General features: G+C 36.3%; 1 protein-coding gene across 4 annotated transcripts in view; it reads left to right on the top strand.

Annotated features, from left to right (window-relative positions):
* Positions 1-25,334, top strand: part of pik3r1 (phosphoinositide-3-kinase, regulatory subunit 1 (alpha)) — a 72,726-nt gene that overhangs the window by 26,656 nt on the left and 20,736 nt on the right. For all 4 annotated transcript variants that reach the window (XM_069938761.1, XM_069938787.1, XM_069938777.1 and 1 more), the window contains exons 3-7: positions 16,981-17,073; positions 19,365-19,439; positions 20,720-20,851; positions 21,930-22,131; positions 22,335-22,429. In XM_069938761.1, the coding sequence (XP_069794862.1) occupies positions 16,981-17,073; positions 19,365-19,439; positions 20,720-20,851; positions 21,930-22,131; positions 22,335-22,429 (597 nt within the window). The remainder of the gene's footprint in view (positions 1-16,980; positions 17,074-19,364; positions 19,440-20,719; positions 20,852-21,929; positions 22,132-22,334; positions 22,430-25,334) is intronic.

Here is a 25,334-nt window from a genome sequence, read left to right as displayed (position 1 = left end):
CAAATTTACTCTGCTATTCCTTCATGATCCATTCTCCCATGCAGCCTTCTCCCTATAACCTTTGATTCCCAAACTATTCCATTGTTTATGAATCTCTGCCTTACATACGCCCAATGACTTAGCCTCCACAGCTAAGAAAATTCGAGAGATTCACCACTCTTTGGCTGTAGACATTCCTCCCCATCTCAGATTTAAATGGGCTCGCTTCAATCTGGAAGTTGTGCCCTCTTGTATATTACTTTTATAATGCCTTGTTATGAGACAAACAAAGGAACCAACCAACTGAGGATTCTTGCCCATCACTTCACTCCCTATGTGATACACTGCAATGCCTAAATCCTGGAGGTCCCCTTTTTAACAGCATAATGGAAGCGCGTACCTTTGCCACACAGCTGCAGCAGTACCAGAAAATGTTCCAGCTATAGCTAGATGAGAAATACATTCAAGCCCAGCTGGCGATGGTGCAGAAGTAGATTATTCATTCTTTCGAGACTGCACCACCATTCAATACTATTGTGGCTGATGATGTAACATCAGTGTGAATTCTGCTCCTTATCAATATTCTGAACCTGAGCTATCCAAAATAATATAGATATTATTTCAAAATCTTGAGGCAGTTCATTGGTTTTATAAGTTTACAATGTTATATATTCCAGGAGGGGGCCATTATATTGCTTCTGCTGGAATTGTGAAAATGAGAAGTTTCACTTGCTTATTGGTTTGGAAATAGCTGTCTTCATTTTGCTTTGTTACATTTCTTCTGAACTTGTGTTTGCATTGAGCTGTTGCTCAAAACAGAACTTTGTATTGAATTTTTTAAAAATCTGATAAATCTTAAATCTGGTCAAACTATTATTTCTTTGAGATTAACTTAAACTAGTCTAATTTTTGAACTGTTGGGAAATGATAGACAAAGTCCAAGAAAAGATTAGGGGATTTTTTTTTTAAAAAGTAGTACTTGATGTTCTTCCAGATTGGATTATATTTCTTAAGCACAGCTGAAAAATTCACTGAGTTCTGTTGTTTAAGAAGATGATAAACTACTGCCAAACTGATGCACAACTTAGTTCTTCAGTCATATGACCCAGTTCTCAGCACAAAAAATGATGTGTTTTTTAAAAAAAATTTGCTGCAATGTTTCTGATAATGAAGTATAATTCTTGTCTAATGTTTACCCAGAAGGGTATTAGTAAACAAAATTCTTTACAACAAACCATTTGTTATATTTTCACTTACTTTTTACTCTTGATTCATTTCCTACCCATTGTGATTAGTCCTGAATTTGGGCCTTTGATTCCATTTAATTGCGATACTTCAAAAATGTCTTGCGGTGAAAAGTGTATGTATTTGTGTTCAATTGTTTGCAATATCTCAAATTTTTTGGGTGCCTGCCAGTTTTTTAATTTCTTTACAGAACTTAACATTGGCAGCATTAAATAAAACAACTCCTCTCATTTGGTTGCATCGCATTAAATTTGAAATGCATGTTGCAGTTGGGTGTTTATGGGGGTGTTATCTGATTTTTGCCAGTTCTTTTGTAAATCTTTCTATTGTTAGTCTTCAAAGTACTTTCATGCACACTCATGAAAATCCAGTTTAAGTGGAAAAAAAATGACTTGCAAATTTTTAATGCGTATGGTATAAAAATGTGTGCTAAATTTTTGCAATGTAGCCTTTTAACCTTTTTGCACCAAACTTTCTTGCAGAAGCAGATGGAGTGCAAAGGGGCTGAATTTGTTCTAATTTTTTAAACTGTACTTTCTGTAAACATATATTCTAATATTGACATTGGTTTCTGGGGAGAGTTACCTTTACATTATTGTTTCACATAATTTTTTAAACAAAACTGCAATGCTTTTTGGTGAAATGAAATTTGTATCAATAATGCAATCTTGTATTAGAACACATCAAAAATAGCTTTTTGTATCTTTTCATCTTTCTTGCCTTTAGACTTCCCAGAATAGAACTGTTTCACAATAAAATTTACTGAGTAAGACTTGGTATGATGAGATTAAGATGCTTTATAATCAAGTTATGATTTAAGAATGATTTCCTCAGTTTTTACAGTACAAAGACAATCATTTGATTAACACTAAATAAGAACCGTATGTACCTGTTCCGACTTGTGTACAAATTCAACTAAAAGATAGATGTAGGAACAGATCTCGTTCATAACCTGGGGACTCGCTATATGCATTTGGAGTACTGCGAGCAGATCTGGTCTCCTTAGGTAGTGCAGAGGAGGTTCACAAGATTTTCCCCTTTCAAATTGCAGCACCAGGGTAGCCCTCCTGGGACCTGGGTGCGATTACTGGGGCAAAAATGCTGAAAGCACCTTTCAAATTGCAGGGGGAACTACCCATTAAATTGCCAACCTGGTGATTTAAGGGGATCCTGCCCCAGTGAATACGTGATGAATGGCACATCACGCATTTACCGGAAATACTGCTGGAAGTTGAGAATCGAAGACCAAATGATGGACAGGAAGGATATTCAGATGCAAGTTGCCATGGAGATGCATGCACGCAAGTGTTGATGTCACTGGAATAAACGGGTTGGCCATTTTCCTTTACAAATCAGCTGTGGACAAGACCTTAGTAAGTTTTACTGGGTTCCCTGACTACCTCTGAGGTAGGTAAAGGACATGGTGGGATCTGATGGAGTTGACCCAGTTGGATCCTTTCAAATTGCCCAGTTAACCCCAGTTTACATGGCAATTTGAAAAGATTCCAGAGATTGAATTATCTGGTATTGCATTTGCTGGAATTCAGAAGAATGAGAGGGGATCTTATAGAAATGTATACAATTATGGAAAGCATAGATAAAATAGAGGTAAGTTACCGTAGTTTTTTTCCACTGGTAGGTGAGACAAGAACTAGGGGGCATAGCCTCAAGATTCAGGGTAGTAGATTTATGGCAGAAATCAGGAGGAACTGCTTTTCCAGAGTTAATAAATTCTCTGCCCATGGAAGCATTAGAGGCTACCTCAGTAAATTAGAAAGTTTTTTGTTTTTGCATAGCATAATTAAGGGATATGGGTATCCGGAGTTGAGCTTATTATCATATCTTATTGAATGGAGGAGCAGGCTCGACTAACCAAATGGCCTACTTCTGCTCCCATTTCTTGTTTTCTTAGAGATGGAGGTTCAGAGCTCTTGAGGGAGGTGCAGTGAGGGAGAAAATGAAGCATTTGAGGTCTCGTAGCATGGTGATGTATTGCAGTTTGTTGCAGTGCTGGTGAGGTGTCTAATAGAAAAAGATTAGTGGAGAAAGAGTGCTTGGTCCAACAATATGTGATGACTTTGACAATGTGGGGGGGATGGGTGTAGAGAGTTTGGCTAGTTTGGTTGCTTAAGTGTATAGTAGCAATGATATTGATCTACAGTTATCAGACATTTGCCATAATGCAACAGTGGAGGTGTTTAATTTTTAAAAGCAAAGCTAAGAAACCAAAATTAAACAATGGTCCAGAAATTATAATTTCAATAGCATCTATATTTCATCTGAAATTTCATTAAAGTTCTTGAAAAGCTCATTGATTTTATACATTTTTTTCCCCACAAATAATCCATGATATAAATATGTTCAATGCAATAAACAAAAGTACTGAAGAAACTCAGCAGGTCACGCAGCATCAATACAATTGATGTCTTAGACTTTTCTATTCACCTATTTATCTTGTTTTCTATGAAAGCACGTTCATCTTTTTTGAGCATACAATTAAAATATCAAAATATGAATTGATTTGCAATCATTTTGTGCATAAAATGATAATTAGTTATTCATCCTGATTAAACATGGTACTATGGAGAGTCTTGTAGCTGTATAGTCCTACCAGATTTCAGCTGTTGATTTTTGTGTTAGTGTAGTAAAAAGTTAATGTATCTTGTGCCATGTTTTTTATAGAATAAATAAATAATTATAGTTTAAGTTTTAACTGCAGTTTCAGAAACTTCTCAAAAGACTGGCAATGGACTTCATTATTTTCCCCTCTTTAATTATACAATTAGGATTTTGAATTAATCGGAAAACTTTAGGCCTGCTTTTTTCGCCAGTATATGCGTACATGTGTGTTTCATTACTTGATTGCACAAGGAGCCTTCTGTTTGAATTGGCAGAGCTCGTTGCAGAAGCAGAGTTTGTCTGTTGGCAGATTAACTGCATGGCAAGCAAAAAGGGTCATGTGAATCAGAGAAAATTCTAGTCGGTTTTGCTCGAGAAAGCTATGCACATCATGGATAGAGTAACAATGGGGACTGGTGGAACTTGGCCAACTATCATTCGGGGTGCCATTAATTATGTAGACTTGAGTGTGTGTTGTATAGTATTTTTGAAGATTTGGTAATCTGCATTTGTTCCTCTTGAAACATTTTAACAGGTCAGTGAGCCTAACATTTGTGGTTAATAAGTTACTAGAGAGTATTCTGAGGGACAAGATGTGCACTTTGATGGATAAGGACTGATGAGAGGTAAAGGCCTTAATAGAGATGCAACATTTGCCATCCTCCAGTCATCTAGAAACTCGACTGTACTTAATGACAACTCAAATCTTAGAGTTCCTTGATTTTCCTCTCGAACTTCCCACAGCGTCTTCTATCAGGCCCTGGAGATTTGTCTACTTACATACACACCAGGACTTCAGCACCTCCTCACATTTAGCGCAATGCTCAGCGCCTCAAGTTCGAATCCGGCACTTTCTTTAAGGAGTTTGTATGTTCTGCCTAGGTTTCTTCTGGGTGTTCTGGTTTCCTCCCACCCGTGAAAACCTACAGAGGTTGCAGGTCATTTAGGTGGCACAGGCACGAGGGCTGGAAGGCCCTTTTACTGTGTATGTCTAAATTTTAAAACTCTTAAATTAAAAAAAACTGGAATTCTGATAATTCATAAGTTCACTGTCCCAAGTTACTGTGCAAGAGAAAGAGAAGTAAGAGTCCCATCAGAGTCACTGAGAGTCAGTAGAATTGGCTCCAGTGTTCCTGCAAACTGCAGCTGCAAGGATTCCTGTTCAATTTATCAGCAATCCAATCTCCAGATCCAAACCAACACAATCAGGAAACCTTCAGGGCCCAATACCAGTCTTGTCCTCAGCACCCTCTCAAATCATGGTTCCGATATCTTGTTCCTATGATTCAGTGGCCAGCAGATGTGTGGATCCCTCAGCTGCTGAGCCCTTCGCTGGCCTGTTGCAGTGGTCAATTTCTCTTTGGAGTCCTTCAGCAGCTGAGGCCCTCCCTCACTGGTTCGATGTCTTGGTCAATGTCCTGTAGGGGCATCTCTGTTCTTCTTCTCAAAGTGGAAGGGTGGTGTTCTTCCTGCTTCTGGTATCCTGGACCAGTCTGCTGCATCCTGGAGTCAGCAATCCCTCATGGCCACTGCCAGCACAGGTGCCGCCACCTTGGATACAAACCTCGCAATTGCAAGATTTTACTTGCCAACACCATCAACTCTTTTAACATGTGATTTAAAATCTGTTTGGATCCGTCAGCATTAGGACTGGGCAATTGAAACCTTCAGAGCTGTGCTGTCTCTTCACTCTACTCTCCCGGGTCTGCCCCAGCGGCAGCACTGCATTAACTTGAGGTCACTCTTGACTTGTACCTTCAAAGTTGGCCTTGCCCCAGTTCCAAATTTTAACTTGTGATCTTGCCATGTCTCTGTTCATAGCTATCTCAAATCTAACAGAGAGCAATGGTCACTGGTCGCCAAAGGTTCATCTAGAAACACCTCATCTGCTTGCCCTTTCCAATTTCTCAAGACCAGATCAAGTATGCCCCTGTCCCATGTGCAACCGTTGACATCTTGCAGGAGACATCTTTCCTGAACACATTTGACAAATTACACTAGTCTAAGCCTTTCACACTAGTGTAATTATTCAGCTATTTTAAAGATGATTTTTTTTTTAAAAAAACATCTGAAATATTCCAAGAGACTTCACAGTTGAAAATGAGTTTAAAATATTTTGGTTCAAATAGTTCTGAAAATAAATACTGTAATAAAACTTGGTGACAATGTTAGCGTTTCTTAAGCCTGAAGGATTTGCTTTGTTAAGCATCCTTAAAGATGGATATGATGGAATATACTTTTTCTGGAGGACTTGAATGCAAATTGAGGTGTGCTTCACAGCCTTAAAATTAGTGCTTTTTTTTTATAATGGGAGAAGAATATACCTTGAAGAAAATGAGAAATCTCAAGAATAGACATTCGGCCCTTTAACTGGTTCTGCTGTTCATTGAGGTCATGGTTGAACTTTTACCTTAACGACATGTTCTCCCCATGTTTTCCAAAAAACTATTGATCTCTGCTTTGAATGAACTTTTTAATGGAGCCTCCATAGACTGAATGCAGACTGAAGGCATATTTATTATTTATCCATTGTGTTCATTATAATTTCAATATTTGCATTTAGTTTGTGTATTACATCAGCTGTCCATGACATCTTGTTTTGAGTTCTCAAAGTGGAAATTATTGGAAGCAGTATGAAGAGAAGGATGGGTTGATGTTATGGATGCAGGCCAGTTTTCTTTTGGGTGCTGGTAGACATCTTGTGTATGACAAGTTGTTTTTTTTTAAATTGAAACACTTGCTGCTTTACCTCCTCCACATTGCAAGCTGTTACTATGAGGGAGCCAAATAGACTAAAATGCAGATTTGATTGTGTATGGTGGCTCCCCTTGGTAAGATCATATTTTCCTCAAGTTAAGCCTTCTAACCCTTTGGGATCATTCTAAGGGAGGTTTTATGCAACAGGAATGTTTTTTATTTAATTGTTCAATGCAGAAATGATGTGATGGTTTCTCAAAATAATCAAAAATTTGAAGTTGTGAGTACATTAATACTGTTTCAGGCCTTCCCTTCCTGAGAGGTCTTCAAATCTTTAGTCATCCAGCCCTTGACTCTTTAACCAGCAAATGGCACAAAGCATTTCAGTAAGATCACTTTTTAATTTGGTTTGGAACATAGCCCAAAATGAATAGGACTTCACTGAATTATCTCTGAAGTGTTTGCGTTGTTAAAGTTCATAATCCTAGTAGTCCAGGTATTGTTCAGAATGCTTTGTTTATTGTACAGTGTGCAATGGAAGTCTTCAGATTGAGTGATGTTAGTGCACACATTACATTTTGAAGAGAAAACATGAATAAAATCTTGATTTATTGGCCCAAATATGACCTGCTGATGGCACATGAACCTATTTTGCATTTATTGTTCAAATAGTTGGCAGTACAGAATAATATCAGATAAATTAAACAATCTGCTAATCTAGCAAATGTGCCTGATTAAAAGTGATCAATTGGATTATATGGTGTGCATTGATCCCAACAAATTGGTTTTATCTTTCAGAGAGAATGGGATGGGTAGCCTTCAATTCTTTAGCAATTTTTCTTTCTTGTGGATGATAGATATGGAGATGCTGGTGTGTAGAAAGGGTATATAAAAAGAGTGTCGTCAATGAATCGGGAGGAATATTGGAGAGAAAACACTGGCAAAGATCTTTTGGTCATTGATCTATTGATTTCCTGTTAATTCAAAGTACAATTAAACCCCTGTTATCCAGTACCTGCAGGGAATGGTAGATGCCAGATAATAAGGAAGTTTTGCTCGACTAATAAACCTGTATTAAGAATAAACAATTTAAAATACAAAAATGCTATACTGTACTTGCACTAAACAAACTACACTTGCATGAATATATAATCATTAAACCATTTTACTCTATTTTCAGTCACACTCTTTGAAAACATTTAATGGTCTGTGCATTTGCAGGTTTTTCCCCTTTCACGGATAATTAAACATTCCCCCCCCCCCCACCCAAAGTTTACAGATAAACCCTTGCTAATATAATAATATACTGATAAAGACTCTTACTAAGTAAGGATTAGGGGACACATTAAGACAGTCACGCCAACAGCAAGCAGCATCAACCAGCTCTTCATCGTAGGTGACGCCATTTTATTCAAACACAACTTTATGTAAGTAGCTGCTACAAGCAATGCATGACTAAGGCACTTTGCTGGCTGAATATTTGCTTCCATTTTCATTAAATGTTTGTGTGTTACTTCAGAAAACATTTACTTTTAAAATTTTAAACTTTTATTTAACTTTTTATTTATTTTAATTTATTTATCTTCAATTTTTTGCCTGTTGGTTGAATTCCAGATAACAGGTTTTACTGTAATTTTATATAATCAAAATTTCAAATGGCTAAATCTGAAGTCCATGGTCTATGGATATTGAGTTTCATTGTTTTTATAGACTTCACTCTTACTTGGGTATAGAAATTGACATTATGAATGACAAAATTTGAATTACCCAACTAAAACATGAAAATAATTCACGAATGTATTTTAATTTATGCATTGAGCATGTTAACAGGCTTTTTTGGCCCACTGGCATGTGCCACCCAATTGACTTACAACCCCCAGGAAGTTTTGAAGGGTGGGAGGAAACGAGTCCCTGGGAAAACCCACACAGACACAGGGAGAAGGTACAAACTCCTTACAGACACCACCTGATTCGAATCCCAGTCGCTGGTGCTGTGTAACAGAATTGTGCTAACCACTACACTAACGGTGTGGTGCTTTTCTCTATTGTAGCAGAAAGTCTTAGCTCCTGGGTATATTGAGAGTAAAATAAATATACTGGACCTGTCTAACAGTGCAACAATTAATCAGTGTAACTATTTAAACAATGTTGTCTTGATTTTGATGAAACGGTCTATGGCTAGATTTTGTGGACGCTTTAAAGTTGACATATATTGTTAGTGCATACATGACATCATGTACAACCCTGAGATTCTTCTTCCTGAAGGCCAGGCAGAATTTCTACTTATTGGCTGTGCAAAAAGTTGTACTCGAAAAGAAGCATATTCAAAGAGAGAAATGGAAACCAGTGAAAATAAGCTGTGCAATATAGAAAATAAATATTCAGTAATAAATAGTGTGCAAAGTAAGATTCCTTAAATGAATCTGAGTTTATTTTTGAGGAGGGTAGCAACTGTTACTGAACCGACTGGCCCAAGTCTTGTGGCACATACTTTTTTTCATGAACAGAGCAGGCCCTTCCTTGATGATTGCTGTGTTCCATGTAGATTTTCTCTATGTGGGGAGAGTTTTGCCTGTGTCCACCGCCTTTTGCAAGACTTTCTGCTCAGAAGTATTAGTGCTCCCACACCAGGCTGTGATGCAGTCAGTCAGCACACTTTCCACTATTGGATTTTGCCATCATTTAATGCTTGGAATCTACAAAATGCCCCAGCTGTATAGGGCAATCTAATTTATCACACTGAATAATCTTTGGTTTGTGATATGGAACACCAGTAATTATGAATAGACGTTACAAAAGCCATCTGTTCTTATTTATAGTTTTCTTAGAATATATACTGTAGGAATTGAAAGGACTATTGGGGAGCTTAAAAAAACATCCTAAACTTCTCATTAACACATGAAGTTCCATGGAATTTTAACAATATGGGAGGATGTAAACTATTAGAGTAGAATAAGCTTAATTATCTCATTAAAATTGCATTTTTAATTATTTTTTTAAATGGTAAATCCTGCCCTAATTTGCGCAACAGCCCTTTCATCTACTGTTATTTTGTTCAAAGAGAAAACTATTTGAACAAAGCACTTTTTTAAAAAAAAGCTGATCAGATCCTGTAGCCCAGAGCAGTTGTGTACAATTGAATCAATATCTTCTCCAATCTGTTGAAATAAACTATTTTTTGAAAATATTTATATTCTATTTCAGTTTATTCCTCCAGACTTTGATTAAACTTTTAATATAGAAATCAACTAGCATGAAAACACTACATTTTCGGTTTGAACCTTGCCTTCCTGAAAATTTTGGGGAAGACTTTGTTCAATAGGATTTACTAGTTACCTGGATTAGTTTGTGGTGTACCAATTCTGTTCAACTTGTAAAATCTAAGAATAGAGCATTTTCTTTCAGTTTCTCTTCATTGTTCAATTTGTTCTTTGCTCTCAAAGGCGAAGAGCTATCCAGTTACACAATCCTTTATCCGGACATCTAAAATCCGGAAAGCTCCAAAGTCCAGCAAGTGGGGAGAGAGACGGCAGTGCGAGTCGGAAGGGCGAGCGAGGTGGAGAGACTGGAAGCGTGAGCTTGGCGAGCAGGAGACTGGCAGCGCGAGTCGGGGGGGAATGGGGGGAGACTGGCAGCGCGGGGCAGGCTGGGGGGGGGGGGGGGTTGATAGCATCACAATTCAGGTGGGTTTAAATCTGGCTTTCCGAATCCGGAAAAATCCAAATTTCAGAACACATTGTCCGCCAAGGGTTCCCGATAAAGGATTGTGTACCTGTAGTTTGCAAACAGTTTGGAAATGCTTGGAAGGCACATGAACCTTGTGTTAAAAGAACCATCTGAATTTTAATGGCACTTAAAAAAAAAAATAGAAAATGGCAATGATCAGCCAATTTTATTTAAAAATTTGCATGTTGGTTTCTTCTGTCTGCTGAATATAACTTGGGTGTCTGTCTTGATTAACTTGTCACTTTTTGAAATTAATAGAACTACGTATTATAATAGAATATATAATCACAAAGGAATACTTTTTGCTCATGTTTGCTTCTGGTAGAACCTGTTCCATTACTTGATGAGATTTCTGCTTATCCATGAACCAGATAACTAACCTTGATTATCTTTGAATAATATTTTTCCTGGTGCTTCTTGTCCACGAGAAATCAGTTTGGGTAAATTGCTTCATGATGAAATTGACTATTGACTGAAGGTTGAAGGGGAAGAGGAAAGGATGTTAAAATATTTACATCCGATCTGCCTTTTTATCACTTTTGTAGACTATTATTAGAAGTGAGTTGGTCAAGTTTGAAATATAGGAAAACTGCTTTAAATGGATCTGAAGACTTTTGATAGCTTTTAAAGGGAGCATGGAAATAAGGAAAGTAAGAAAATACATAAGAAGTTATAGCATGAGAAATAATTTTCCTTGACTACAAGCTGAAGAAATTAGTGGTTTTATGGCAACAAAATCTTGACTAACTAACCATGTCATTAGTAAATAAAAGTTTGATAAGAAAATACAATTTGAGATCAAATAAGTTGTATGAAAACAAAACAAAAAGAATCAGTTATAATTTAAATAGTTTTCACATATCAACCACGTTGTGCAGAAAAAGTTTCTAAAAGCTGCCGTCTGAGCATGTACTTTGAAATGCTAAATGACTTGGGCACTTTCTACATCTGGGTATGTTGCAAGTCAGTGTTGCCTGTTTCTGCTTAAGAGTTTGTTGCCAAGAACTAGCATGGATGGGAAGGTTTGCTTGGGTTGGATTTGTATGCATTGGTTGTTACTTAGCCTAGTTTTTAAAAAAAAAATAGAACCTGTGGAATCTGACCGTTGTGATGTGTCATCAGAAGTCGGTGCTTGCTGGCATCAAATCCATTGCAATTTTAAAAGTGCAGGTAGTTCTGTGATTAGTTCTATCTGTGTGCTTCATCTAGCACGGTTACTTATTTCTTTTGAGTGTGACTGTTTCAGTATCTAATAGATGAGCTGATCTGTCTAAATTTGACAAAGATGATGACATTAAGTGAGAATTTGATCAAAAACTAATCAAGGAATCTACAAAGTTGAACAAATTTTAAAGTGCACATTTGTTTTGTGTTGCTGATTCCACGAAGGGAACCATCTCATAGGAAGCACATTTTTATTTAATTATATTTGGGTTTGAATAAATTGTGCATAGTGAATAAAAATAACATAACAGGCTGTCGTGGTTTGAATAATTATAGATAGCGTCTCCAGAATGGAGGACCATCGCCTTCCCAAGATCGTGTTATATGGCGAGCTCTCCACTGGCCACCGTGACAGAGGTGCACCAAAGAAAAGGTACAAGGACTGCCTAAAGAAAGCTCTTGGTGCCTGCCACATTGACCACCGCCAGTGGGCTGATATCGCCTCAAACCATGCATCTTGGCGCCTCACAGTTCGGCGGGCAGCAACCTCCTTTGAAGAAGACCGCAGAGCCCACCTCACTGACAAAAGGCAAAGGAGGAAAAACCCAACACCCAACCCCAACCAACCAATTTTCCCTTGCAACCGCTGCAATCGTGTCTGCCTGTCCCGCATCGGACTTGTCAGCCACAAACGAGCCTGCAGCTGACGTGGACTTTTTACCCCCTCCATAAATCTTCGTCCGCGAAGCCAAGCCAAAGAAAGAAAGAGATAGTACAATATTAAAGTGCACTTTCTGACCAACGATGTCATGTTGGCATACAGGTTTGCATAACTTTCACCCTTTGGTCAATCATTTACAACGTCCAATAATTATTTTGAGCTACTACAAAGTAAACAAATCTCTGGAATCACGGCGGGGGAGCATTGGTGGGAAAATGGGGAAATTGGAAACTTGCATCTTTTTGAAATCCTAAATGGCTGTTATAAATCCTAAATTATAACATTCATATAATGTACTGAACCATCATTACACTTGTCCTGTTGCAACCTTTTTACAAAAAAGTTTACTGTGCTTATTTAAGTTTTCATTATTTGATTTTGATCTGGCGAGCTGACCTTCTGAGGTAGTACTGTGAAGAAGTTTTGTCAACCATCTTTATCTCTTGGTCTCTTTTACTCTTCCATTTGAAGCTTTGCATTTATTTCACTGTCAATTTGTGTGGTGATATTTCTGGTTGCATGACTGCCACAATATTCTACTATTTATTAAGAAGCAAATAGAATTTTATTATGAATCGAGAAGCAATTCACCAGGGTTCCTCCTCACAAATCTGGAACCCTGTCCCAAAGCAATGAATGCTGCATCAATGCACACCATTCTGCTCTGGAAATGTATCATACATTCATGACAACGTTTAAATCTTGAACTTAAAAGGTCACAATCATAGGAGTAATGGAATGAGACCTCGATCAACCACAATTTAATTGAATGTTAGAGCAAGTGAATAGCTTGTTAATGGACTAGTCTATCATTATTAGAGAGAGTAAATGAAGTGGGTTGAAAAGATTGGGTGCTTCAGTGAGTTTTATCTTGCTGGTTTTAAATTAATTTCATGTAGATCTAAAGGGGATTAAATTCTGACCATTGGATACTAAAATTCAACACTCAGCTTGCCAGTGTCCACTTGCATAGTGAATTTTAGTATTTTTGCTTTGAACATTGAAGTGGTTGATTTTTAGAGGGGAAGGGGAAGAGAGAGAATAGCAACAGATTTAACAATTTGGGTTGAATGTAACCAGATCCAAGTCCTGTCCTTTGGAATATTAGGACAATTTACACTGATCTGAGCTTGCATGCTTAATGTTTTGTCCAATTGCAGTTTATAACTATTTAAATAAAACACTAAAGCACTACTAAAATTAAATAAAATGTTTGCTTCCCGGAACTGCCTGAAAGGTTGGTGACCCTATTTAAATAGTCAAATCAGTATGCTTTGAGGCCTTCATGGCTCATAGCTGATTTGTTTTTTAAGCTTGCCCCTCTTCCACCTTTATTGTGTGGTTCCAAGCTCTTCCACTGCTACTTTTTGTGATGGACTCTTGTTTTTGAGGTTTAATTATAGTTAAACTATAGAGAATATTTAAATTCTCAAAAACCTATAATTGTATATAGTAGAGCATCTGAATTAATATGGATATCCAGGTGTTATTGTAGTTAAATTGATTAAAACATCATCTGCTAAGCAAACTGACTCTTGTAAGCAGATGTATATTGATGTATGGAAAGTTTTGGCATGGCTGTACAGTTTTTAAAAAAAAAAGTATCTGGCAACTACAGGGATTGGTAGATGTCCGATATGCAAATTTTCCAGTTGCTTGAGACTCACGCTTACAATGCCTAACTAATACACTAGCATTGAGAATAAACAGTTTAAAAGACAGTGCAAAATGTCGACCAGTGGTTTTGAAACTGCCCCCCAAACTCTCATTCCCCCTTAAGCAATCCCTTACTAATCACAGAGCACTTATGGCATAGGGATTGTTTAAGGTGCAATGTGAGTTTAGCGGGCAATTTGAACACCACTGTAGAGTAATTTGAAAAAAATTCAGTAATTCACATAAATTACGAAATTAAAATTTGAACCTCAGTTGCTGGCATGGTGCTAACCATGCCGCCATCATAATTAACCCCTCCCTCAAATAAAGCCTTGTATGCTATTAAAGATGATGACTCCTTACTAATAAGGGGACGAGCCTCTTACTAAGACTCTTAAGCAGACAGGCAATGCTGGTTGGTGTGGATCCTTGATGATTGCTGCTGCTCTCCGATGCCAGCTTTTCCTGTAGATGTTCTCAATGGTGTGAAAGGGTTTCCCTGTGATGTCTTGGGCTGTATCCACTACCTTTTGCAGCGATCTATGCTCTGGGGTATTGATGTCCCCAAACCAGACTGTTATGCACACTTTCCACCACACATCTGTAGAAATTTGCCAGAGTTTCCAATGTCATACCAAACCTTCACAAACTCCTGAGGAAGTAGAGGCGCAGACATGCTTTCTTCACGATGCCATTAGTGTGTTGGCTTCAAGAAACTCCCTCCAAGATAGTGACTCCTTGGAACTTAAATTTGTTCGCCATCTCCACCTCTGATCCTGCAATGATCACTGGATTGTACACCTGGTTTTTCCTTCCTGAAGTCAACAATCAGCTCTTTGGTTTTGGTGACATTGAGTGCGACGTTATTGTTGATGCACCATTCGGCCAAGTTTTCAATCTCCCTCCTGTAAGCTGACTCATCAGCTTTTTTTGGGAAGTTTAAGCAATGAGCAAACTTGAATTTATTGGCTTTTTTGCCGTCTTGACATCCCAAAGTACAATACAGCTGATGTCTAACTGAGGCCCTACTTTTAATGTCATAATTGATGGATAACAATGGTGTTAGAGCACATCCTTGGAACTTCACAGAATGGAATACTCAAGGGGAAAGTAAAGCCTAGAAATCAAAAATAAATAGTTAGAATATACTGTAAAATCTTTCCTGATCAATTTAATTGAAAATTGAGATGGCAGATCAATGTAGTTTATTTAAATTTCCAAAAAGACTTGGACAATGTGAAACAAAGTATGTTGACATAGGCATTTGGGATGTGTGGAAAGAGGACAAGTTGAATAAATAATTAGCTGATTTCAAGATGAATTTAAAGTTTGTCTGTTTCACAACAAAATTACAGCTGTTCCTTGGTTTGCATTAATAATTTTGGTTTGGGGATCTAATTTTGCTAACAATATTACATTTACAATCTAATTCTACGGATTATTACTAATTGATATATTTTATCACTTGTGTGAGATGGCATTTTCTGAAAGAAAATTTTGTATCGCTTTTTAAAAAAAATCAAGGGGAGCAGAGTACAAATGTGCATTGCTAAAAAAGTAATATTGATGAGAATAAGGCACTCTGAAGGGATACTCGGGGCACTCTTCTATGTTAATATTGTGTGCCTTTACAGGATGCGGAAGGAAACGATTTCAATACATGACAGTAAATAGTATCTTGAATGTTAAAGTTTGTTTTATTTCTTTTAAAAAGCAACTGGTTTAGTAAAAAAGCTCTTATCAAAAAATCTGAATTAATTCCTCCTGTTAGGCTGATAGGTCTTCTTCTTTGGCTTGGCTTCGCGGACGAAGATTTATGGAGGGGGTAAATGTCCACGTCAGCTGCAGGCTCGTTTGTGGCAAATACTATAATGTTCTGTATAATTTTATAGATCCAAATCATCTGTTGGTAAAGGATACAAATCCTCCATCTTCTGCACAATATCTTGCAAATGGCAGCTTTTTGATTATGTGGCTACTGCCTGCATTTAAAAGTTCAGTTTTGTAAAAATTATAGGTGCAGCAAACCAGACATTTCTCAGAACTTGCAAAGTTCACTGAACTGTAATATTCAGAACATTTCTTGCACGTCTGTCAACTCATTCCTTCCCCCATCTTGTATACAAAAGCTGACTAGATCAAATAGTTGATATTTTTCTTTTTTTTAAATACTAGTACCTTTATAATTTTGGTTTCTTCCTGAGATTTTTCAAATTCATCCTTGAGCATGCTTTTAATTTAAACTTTGGTTCACAACTGAACACAGTTAATAGTGAAATTAAATTTATAATATTTGGGACACATTTTCCTGTTATCCTTTGGCACTAAACTTTATATACATGAGAAAATTTGAATTGAACAAGGCATAATATTTCCATCTTAAAATTATGGCCTACTGTAATTGAAGGCTGAACATTAGAATGCAGTATACATTGTCCATCTTGTTACTTTACAAACACAAATGAATTGGTTTATTAAAGATCAACCATTCCTATTTTTAAAAGGGGTAGAGCTGTGAAATTTATTATTAATGCTCATGTATTTACATTTTCTTAATGTAATAATTCTGATGAAAATGAGTTGAAACTGAAATAGAATACAATTACAAGCCATCTTTTCCACTTTTAATACCATGCAAAGGATTATACCGTGGGAGCAGAAGTACAGCAGCAGTGCCCTCATCTGGTGACAATAATGCTGGAGTCTTTAAAACAATGTGGAATATTTGCTAACTAGTTAGTAATTTAAAACTCGCATGTTGGAGAAGGACAAGGACTAGATGCGTGTGATGTACAAATCTGATGTTGCTTGAATAGTAAAGAGCTTCCCATCTTCAAGTAAGATTTTGAACTTAGAATTGATGCCAGGACATTTTTTTCCATAACCTGTTAATTTACAACTTGGGAATTGTTTGATCAGAAAGAGCAGCTCTTTTCTCTTTTAGATATAGTATAATAAACTACTTCAAGCTGTGTAAAGTTAAACATTAAGCCGAAAAGCTTTCATAATGTTAGGGGAATTGCAGTGAAAGTGTAATCTGTATGAATGCTAAAGAAATTGAGGAATGTGCAGTATTGAGATTGTCAATAATTTATTTAGTGTTTTAAAAGTTAAACATTTGTGCAATTATTTTTAGACTATTAATTCTTTACATTTGTTTTTAAATTCTTCAGCTCCTGTGCTACCAGACGTAACAGAGCAGTTCTCGCCCCCAAGCCTTGCTCCAGCAATCCTTGTAAAGTTAGTAGAGGCTATTGAAAGAACGGGTAAGATAAATAAACCAAGTTTATAATTTGAATTTCAAAAATAGAATTTTGAATTGAAATGTATAATAGACCTTGTTTTATTTGTAAATGATGGCTAGAACCATCATTATGACCACAGTATTGACAAATGACGTACAAAAAAATGTACAACAAAATAATTTGGAAGGCAGCTACTATTTCAATTTTAACTATCATTTTTGGTCAAAACTATTTTTGGTTTATTGCCTGAATAGTTCTATAATTTCCAACCACTCTGCAGATTATTATGTTAAATGGAAATATTTAGAAAATATTTTTAGAACTGTATTGTGAGTGCTCAAGTTACTGGCACCATAAATAAAAGTTTGATTCAGTTCAAGGTGGTATATCAGGCACATATGTCTAAAGATAAGTTGGCCTGTATTTTTCCACAATGTAAACCTTCCTTGTGATAGGTGCAAAGTTAAGGTAGCCACTTAACTTGCATTTTCTGGTCATGTTCAAAACTAGATAATTTCTGGAAAGATGTCTTTGAAACCCTAACAAAAGTTCTAGGATTAGAATTACAACCAAACCTATTAGCAGTTATTTTTGGAATCATACCAGCAGAGACTGGACATGTGCCTGTTTCTGCTTCTTCAACATTATTGGCTAGAAAAGCCATATTACTTGAATGGAAGGATCCTAACCCACCTACTCTACTTCAATGGCTCTCGCCTGTCATGTCATGCTTAAATTTGGAGAAAATTAGGAGTTGAACATTTGATACTGTGACAGAATATAGATATGTTTTTGGGAGATAAATTGGGAAAGGTTTTTTAGTGTAGGTCGCATACATTTTAAAACAGATCTTATTTAAAATACTGGAGCTCTGCTCATGCTTGACATGTAGGGGCCAACAGACTTTGCAAAAGCTTTGGAGAGTGCACAAGAGACTTCACTAATGGATTATTGCTTTCAAAAAGGCAACAGATGAAAGAGCTGCAGATTGTCTGGAGGGGAATTGGAGGGTCATGTGGTTTTGGAAGCAGAGAGAGTTAAACAGGCTTTCTCTCACAGAGAGAGATCAATTCGACAGTTTTACGATCAGCAGCAGGAACTGGAACAGGACAAGCTGGCTAGCTTTTGGAAAACCCCTTTTGGAAGATGGGTTGTGAGTGTTTAGTTCAGCCTGGTCAAAGCCCTTGTGGTTCATTCAAGAGAAGAGGACTGGCTGTCTAATGTTTCACTTGAAATAAGAGAAACAGAAAAGGCACTCTGGTGACCTGAAAGAAAGAAGTTATCACCTGGAGAAACCTGAGGGGGCAAGTTTCTTTGGCAAGACACTGAAGTGGCTGATTTTAAAAAAAAATCAGTTGTGGGTTTCAATGTACAACAAAACTCTCTGAAAACCGCCAAGAACCTTCCTGAGCAGTAACCATTTACCTTTCAAGCACTGAAGCCTGGTGAACTTTATAAATGTTAAATTCTGTGCACAGTTGAACTTATATATATATATATATATATATATACACACACACACACACACACACACACACACACACACACACACACACACACACACACACACACACACACACGTGCACTTAGAATTAGAAGGGTGTTAAGTTAGTTTAGTTAAGTCAATAGTGATAAGTTAAAGTTTGATTCTGTTTTCATGTTTAAAGATAATTAAAAGCAAATTTTGTTTAAGTAACCATTTGTCTTGATGACTATCTATTCCTGCTGGGTTTTGGGGTCCTCTGGGCTCGTAACAATACATCTTTTAAATTTGAAGAAGTTTGACAACTGTTTATTCAATATTTCCATATAGTTTAAGAATTATAATTTTATACTGGATTTTATACTAATTCCTCATGGTAAATTTGGTTTTAACCAGGAAACCCTTTTTTTTCCTACTTTATGCTCAGAATTGACTGCCCAGTCCCTTTTTCTTTCTTTTGGATATTGTACTAAAAATTAATTTATTTTGCTCTCTTTTGGTTTTACAAGAGGAGAAGAAATTTATGGTCAATATATATTAAATATGTTTTTTTGTATACACTTGTGAATACATGAATGTATAACTCTCCTTTTGTATATATGTTTGATATAACTCAATAAGCAGATTGGAAAAAGAAAAAGTTTGATAGTATGGCTCATGAAAATGAAGGAGCTACTTTACATCTGAAATTGACTCGATGTATCTGATCAAACTATTAAAGAGTGATGTATTGTTTCTAGCTTTCTAGCCAGATAGTTTAACATCACTAAGCTTTATAGTTGCAACATTTTCCAGTACTTGTAATGCAAGCATTTGATTTGTTTCTTAGGTCTTGAGTGTGCCAATTTATACCGAACATCTGATTCATGTAGTGGTGCGGAATTAAAGCAGTTATTGGATTATGGTAAATATATACCACATTTAAATGCTTTTCAAGTTGTAACACTCAATGCTTAATATAAATGTATACACAGTGTCTCTTTATATTGTGAAGTGCTTTATCACTTTAGTGAACTGTTCAATTCCCCCCACTATAAACAAATTGATGGTAGTAATTGCAGGAAGGAGAGTGGAAAGACTGTTGGGAATTGTCAATTTTGACTTAAATTTCAGAGCTTTTAAAAATCTGGTTGATTTAGTTAGCATTCATATAACCTTGGCAAGAAGTTCCTGAGATCAACACTAGGTCACCATGGGTTTGTTTTCAGTGCAGTTCCATTTTGTGTAATTTGGGTTACCACTAGGGGGCTGCATTATACAGTGTTTTGCATTGATCACATCACAAAAGTAGATTACTAAGGGACAAAGATACCCAACTGATTTCTCCCAAACTTAAAACATAAAGGTTCCATTATTGTCACATAATACCACATTTAGAATGTAACATACACAAAATTCTTTAACTTTTATCTACCATAAGGAAGATGGTCGCCACTTTGTCCAGCGCCCCTCACAGAAATTCCATTGAACATTGAGATCAAAATTGTGACTGCCAATTCTACCCTTTTTCATCTAATTTCCAGTTTGTAATTGAGATTTTTATGTAGTTGCATAATAAATATTTCAGTAGAAATAAAAACACTGAAAAGCAACAATTTGTTTAGTAAGATGTATATTCAGAAACTGATGGAAAGAATTCTTCTGCAACTTTCATCTTCTGTGGCAAAATTTTCCCTTTCAGATAAAATGTTGCATCATTAGTTGCCAACTCCCATTGGCTTCCAAGTTTGAGGCCACTGTTACCCACACATTGAATGTAAGCAGATTGACCATTGAGTTTGCTTTAATTATGTGCCCCTCTATTCCAAGGTTACACTTCATTGTAGTGGGACCCATTCCTCTGCGGAGGAACAAGGCAATATTAATGTCTCCACTGGTAGTTTTCTGGTAGTTGTTGGTAATTTAAGAATAGGCTGTAGAAAGACATCACCACTCCATTTAATCCAACTATTATAGAGTCTTAAAGTGCCTATTTGTGTTTTTTTTTGATGTACCAAAAAGCTGCCTTGCACCTCGCCTTATCAGATGACATTATCCCATAACATGGACACTGCTTTTTGTAAACAAAATTCTGCATGCTTGTCTCTTCTGTCTCTTCTCTCTAAAGTTAAGAGTTCAGTAACACAACAATCAATTTGTTTTGAAAATATTCTGTGTAGTTACGTGCATGTCTCAATATGCTAGATGCAGCTTCAGTGGACCTTGAACAGTTTGATCTTCAGTCACTGACAGAAGCATTGAGGCAATATCTTCAGGAACTTCCAAATCCTCTCATTCCTACATCCATCTACAGTGATATGGTTTATATAGCTCAAGGTAAGAAAGAAATAGCTTGAATTTATAATGAACCTATCTCCAATTACAATGATCATAATGTATTGAGATAGAGTGAAAAACTTTCCAGTAGGTCACAAATGTGTAATTTCTGAAGGATTTTCGCAAAACAAGAAGGTTGCTACATGAAGAAAAATTATGGTCAATTTATTTACTACAAAATTCTGTAAATTGCAATGAGAAACTGACAAATTAATTTTTAGCTAATATGAGTAAATAGAAACGTTAATTTTTCAATGGGGCAAATCACAACTCCAAATTAGCTGATTGTTTTAAAAAAAAATGCCAGGGAAATATTTTAATTCAGCCCCCCTCATCCTGAACATTGCCACTTTTATCATGGTTCTCACTTTTAGCAGTTTACTTCTATATCTGTTCTTAGTGTCAACTTTGCCCATTTTTGTGCACGTTGGTAAAATGAATAATTTCATTAATTTTGTCAGTTGATGTCATCCTGTGGATAGGATACAAGTTTACTTGTTTGCAAGCAATCTTTTTTGTTTTGTCCATGGATTACAGGAAGTAAATTATGAAGGAACTGTGCATAATTGAGTATGAACCTCTTGTATGATCGTGATCTAGTACACAAAGTACTAAGGGACCTGACCACCATTTGTTCGATGTGGGATATGAAATTTGGGTGTGGTCGTGTGACAAATTAAAAATGCAGAGAACCTTGTGGTGCTTAGTCTCTGGTGCTGGTTAGACTGCATTGTATCAACCAATTAACTTTTTATACAAGTGCATAATGCAATGAAAGGATGTGGTTTGTCCTATCTGTTTTATCTATAATTTGTCCAATCCTTTGCATCAGAGAAATGGCAGGCCTATACTACGGCACATTAAGTATTTGTGGTTTGTAGCACAATGTGTGTAGTTTTCCACTGCTTGCCCTCACTGCCTGTTTCTTTTAAATCAGGTGTGGATTCTTGACTCATTATTAGTCTAAATGTTGAAACAAATTTGGATGCAGTTAATTTTGATCATGAGTGTTGCATGTTAGTCGATCTTGTGCATGCTGTTGACAGCCATGAAATTTTACTTTTTTTTTAAACTGCAGAGGTACTCAATACAGAAGAGTGTGCTCAGTTGCTGAGGAGAGCTATCCGATCCCATAATGTCCCTCAGCAGTATTGGCTCACACTTCACTATTTGATCAAACATTTCTGCAAACTTTGTCAAGTCTCCGGGAAGAACAATTTGAGTGCGAGAACTTTGGCGGAAATTTTCAGTCCTTTACTTTTTAGACATCAGGCAGCAAGGTACGTATACTACCAGGAAGTCTTTTTCTGAAGTACTTGAGAAATGTGACAGAGCATTAGTTTTTCTTGTTTTAGGTTTTTAATATTTTTTACTAACAGTTTAAAATCAAATTTTCTCTTAATATTTTAAAAAACAAAATTATTTTGGTTCAGATTTTCATGATTTGAAATTTTCAATTTTTTTTAAATCTTTGCTTACGTAGCTCTGATACAAATCCTGAATATCTCACAAAAATTATCGAAGTACTTATACTTAGTGAATACTACGAAACGCGGACTGCACAAGCACCAGCACCAGGTAAGATTCGATGTGAATATCTTACCTGAATGTTTAAAACATGAGGCTTGTACAAAGCTGAAAGGTGTTCTTACTTCAGAATAACTATTTGTGTTTTGTATAAAGAATGAATACAGTTTTGCACTAGTCAGTTTTGAACAAGATTCGATTTTTAATGGAAATCCAGTTTTAGTTTACTTCTTCTTCCAAGATCTTTCCATTTTAGTTTGTAGACATTTAATAAGATTACTTGGTATAGTTTTGTCCAAAGTATATTTTGATACACTAAAAGTTTAATATTTGAAAATATGGTTGAACTGGTACAAAATACTTCTGTTTTTCTTGTATTAGATGGTTTATTTATCAGGACCACTCAAAATTTCCATTTGTACTTGATCTGCTATCTAATATTTTGATGGCTTTGGTGAAGAACTGAGAGATTTTTGTTTAGAATTTTTCGTGTGTCTTAGTTAAAATTTTAATGTGAAATGAATAATCAAGAATGCCAAGATCATTTATTTGTGTAAAATATTTTTCTTGCTCTCATTTAGTTTGTATTTTACTCATAATCATTTGAACAATATTATGATGCAAAAATAAAATAGTCAATATAGTTGTGGACAATGGAGCTTGTTTAATTTTTTGGATGCAAAGCTCTTCTAATCGCTTTGTACATTCCATTATAAATTCAATGAAAATTTGCCACCTGACAGGGGTAAATCATTTAATGTTCGTGAACTGATTATCAGGAGTACATTAACTGATCAGTTGCTCAACTACAACTTCAGATGTGTGGAATAGACTATCCTTATTGGTTTGATTTTTTTTTCCTTCTATCTTCATTTCTCTTTGGTGGGGTTAAAGAAGCCCTTGGATTTCTGTTCAATTTTCAATTGGGTATTAAAAAATTGCATCTTACTTTAAATTACAGCACATGATCAAATTGATACTTAAAAGTTTCACTTTTTGACTTTTCACTGGTGCTGGAAGATGGGGGCAATTATTGATATAGTTTTGCTAGCTTGTTGGGGCAGTGATTTAATATAAGCTCAAGACCTTTTACCAACTTTGCCTTGGTCACTATAGAAGTCTCCCACAAATAGAAATGTTTTTATAAATATTTAAAGCTCAAAGGCAAATTTGTAACTTTTTCAGGAACTTTGAAAAGGAGGTGGCTGGGGTCAGTTTGTTGTCTGAATAAAGCACAGCAGGAAGTCTGAAGATTCTTTTAATTAAGTAAAGACATTAGCTCCTAATTGTTAAAGTGACCAATTTTCTGGGGTGTAGGAAAATACCATATTGAAATTTACTCATCATTTTGAACATAATTGTCTCTGGTCATTGCTTGATTTCATTCTCTTTGAAGCATGTTTTATTTATAATCCTGCATTTTTGGGTGGATTTTGAGTTGCTGAGAAACTGAAGTTGCCTTTTCAATCCAAGGAAAGTGAGTGATCATTACATCTTTTATAGTGCTCCCTGTCTTACAAAATTATGTACTTGCTAGATATTTTCTGCAACACCCACTCAATTTTAGTTGTATGTACAAATGAGCCTTGCATATTTTTTTTTAAAGTAGTTGCATTATTTAGAATTCATCATTTAGTAATGTGTGGAATAAGGTGGTTGTGAGTGAAATTGCAATTGGCTTATTTTTGTACACCTGCGACTGTCTGGAGGCCCAGAATGGTATTCATGAGACACCTCTCACTTCAGGACACCGTATCATTTGAAGGTATTAGTCTGAGGTATCCACAGATAGTAATGATAAATAGGCCAGTTATTATAGTGTCCAATGTTGATTTGATGCCAAGTTGCCATTTTTGAAGTTCAGTGCTACAATGAGCTTGCACTAATGCATTTTAAGTATCTTTTCAGAGCCAAAACCCCCACGTAACCCCCACCCAACCAGCACTATTTGAAAGTTCATGAATTTTTTTTGCAGCTTAGTTGATTTATCTCTCCATTGCTACATTTCAGCAAGTGTTTTGTATCTTTGAGAGGTGGTTGTATGCAAGCAATAATAGAGCTGGGCTGAAAAACTTTGGCTATTTTTAGGCATCTGTACAAAGGGCTGCTCACGTTGAATCCATTGCTTAGCTTTCACCCAATACATTGTGACTGGAAGAATATATCTGTATGGGTTGTTAGGGAGGAATTCTAATTGAATCTTGAGGTAAAATGTGAAATATTTGTACTTCAGTAAGGATGTCTTCCATTTAACAGGAGAATAAGGCAAGCATATTATTGTCACTAGCTGAATAATGTAAACTTTTTTGTCTGGCTTCTTCCACACTGAGGTTAAAATATTTGTAACATCTGATTGTTGTCCACTTCGACATATGAGATTCAACCAGTTCTCTTTTCAAAAAGAGCAAATACTACTATTTTCTGTCTAGTCAGAGGCCAGCATGGGGTCAGAGAGAAAACGTGGTTTTGTAGTTGATGATCATTTTTTTTTAAGGGTACCAGCTGAAAACCCAGCCTTTTGCCAGAACTAAAAAGCTCATAAACGATGAGCAGTGCTGCTTGGCTAGTAACCTTTTTTTCCTGAATTCAGTCATTATACCTTTATTGCATGTTCATCATAACAAACTAAAGTGTGGCTCCTGAGCAAAACAAAATGCCACCTGATACCATGATAATTTTCAAATGCTCAGTACAGATGTAGCTGGTTAACTTTCAAGCAGTGAAATGTCTGCTGCTTCGCAAAACATGATGGAACACTGTTGTGAAGGGGTCCTTCATTTGGCGAAGTGGATATCAAGACTTGCATGCTGCATACCCTTGTTGCCTCAAGAAAACTAGTTCATAGGGTACAACTGAAAATGGAAGTGTAACCTAGATAATTTCCTGTTGTGTAGTGCAATTTCAATATTCGGGATCTCAATTCCCTATTCACAGTCATGTGCCTTGCCTTCCTTTC

This window comes from Narcine bancroftii, chromosome 1 (genome assembly GCF_036971445.1).
Source record: "Narcine bancroftii isolate sNarBan1 chromosome 1, sNarBan1.hap1, whole genome shotgun sequence".
Taxonomy (NCBI): Eukaryota; Metazoa; Chordata; class Chondrichthyes; order Torpediniformes; family Narcinidae; genus Narcine; species Narcine bancroftii.
The sequence above is the reverse complement of the archived record's forward strand: the minus strand, read 5'-3'. Positions and strand labels throughout refer to the sequence as shown.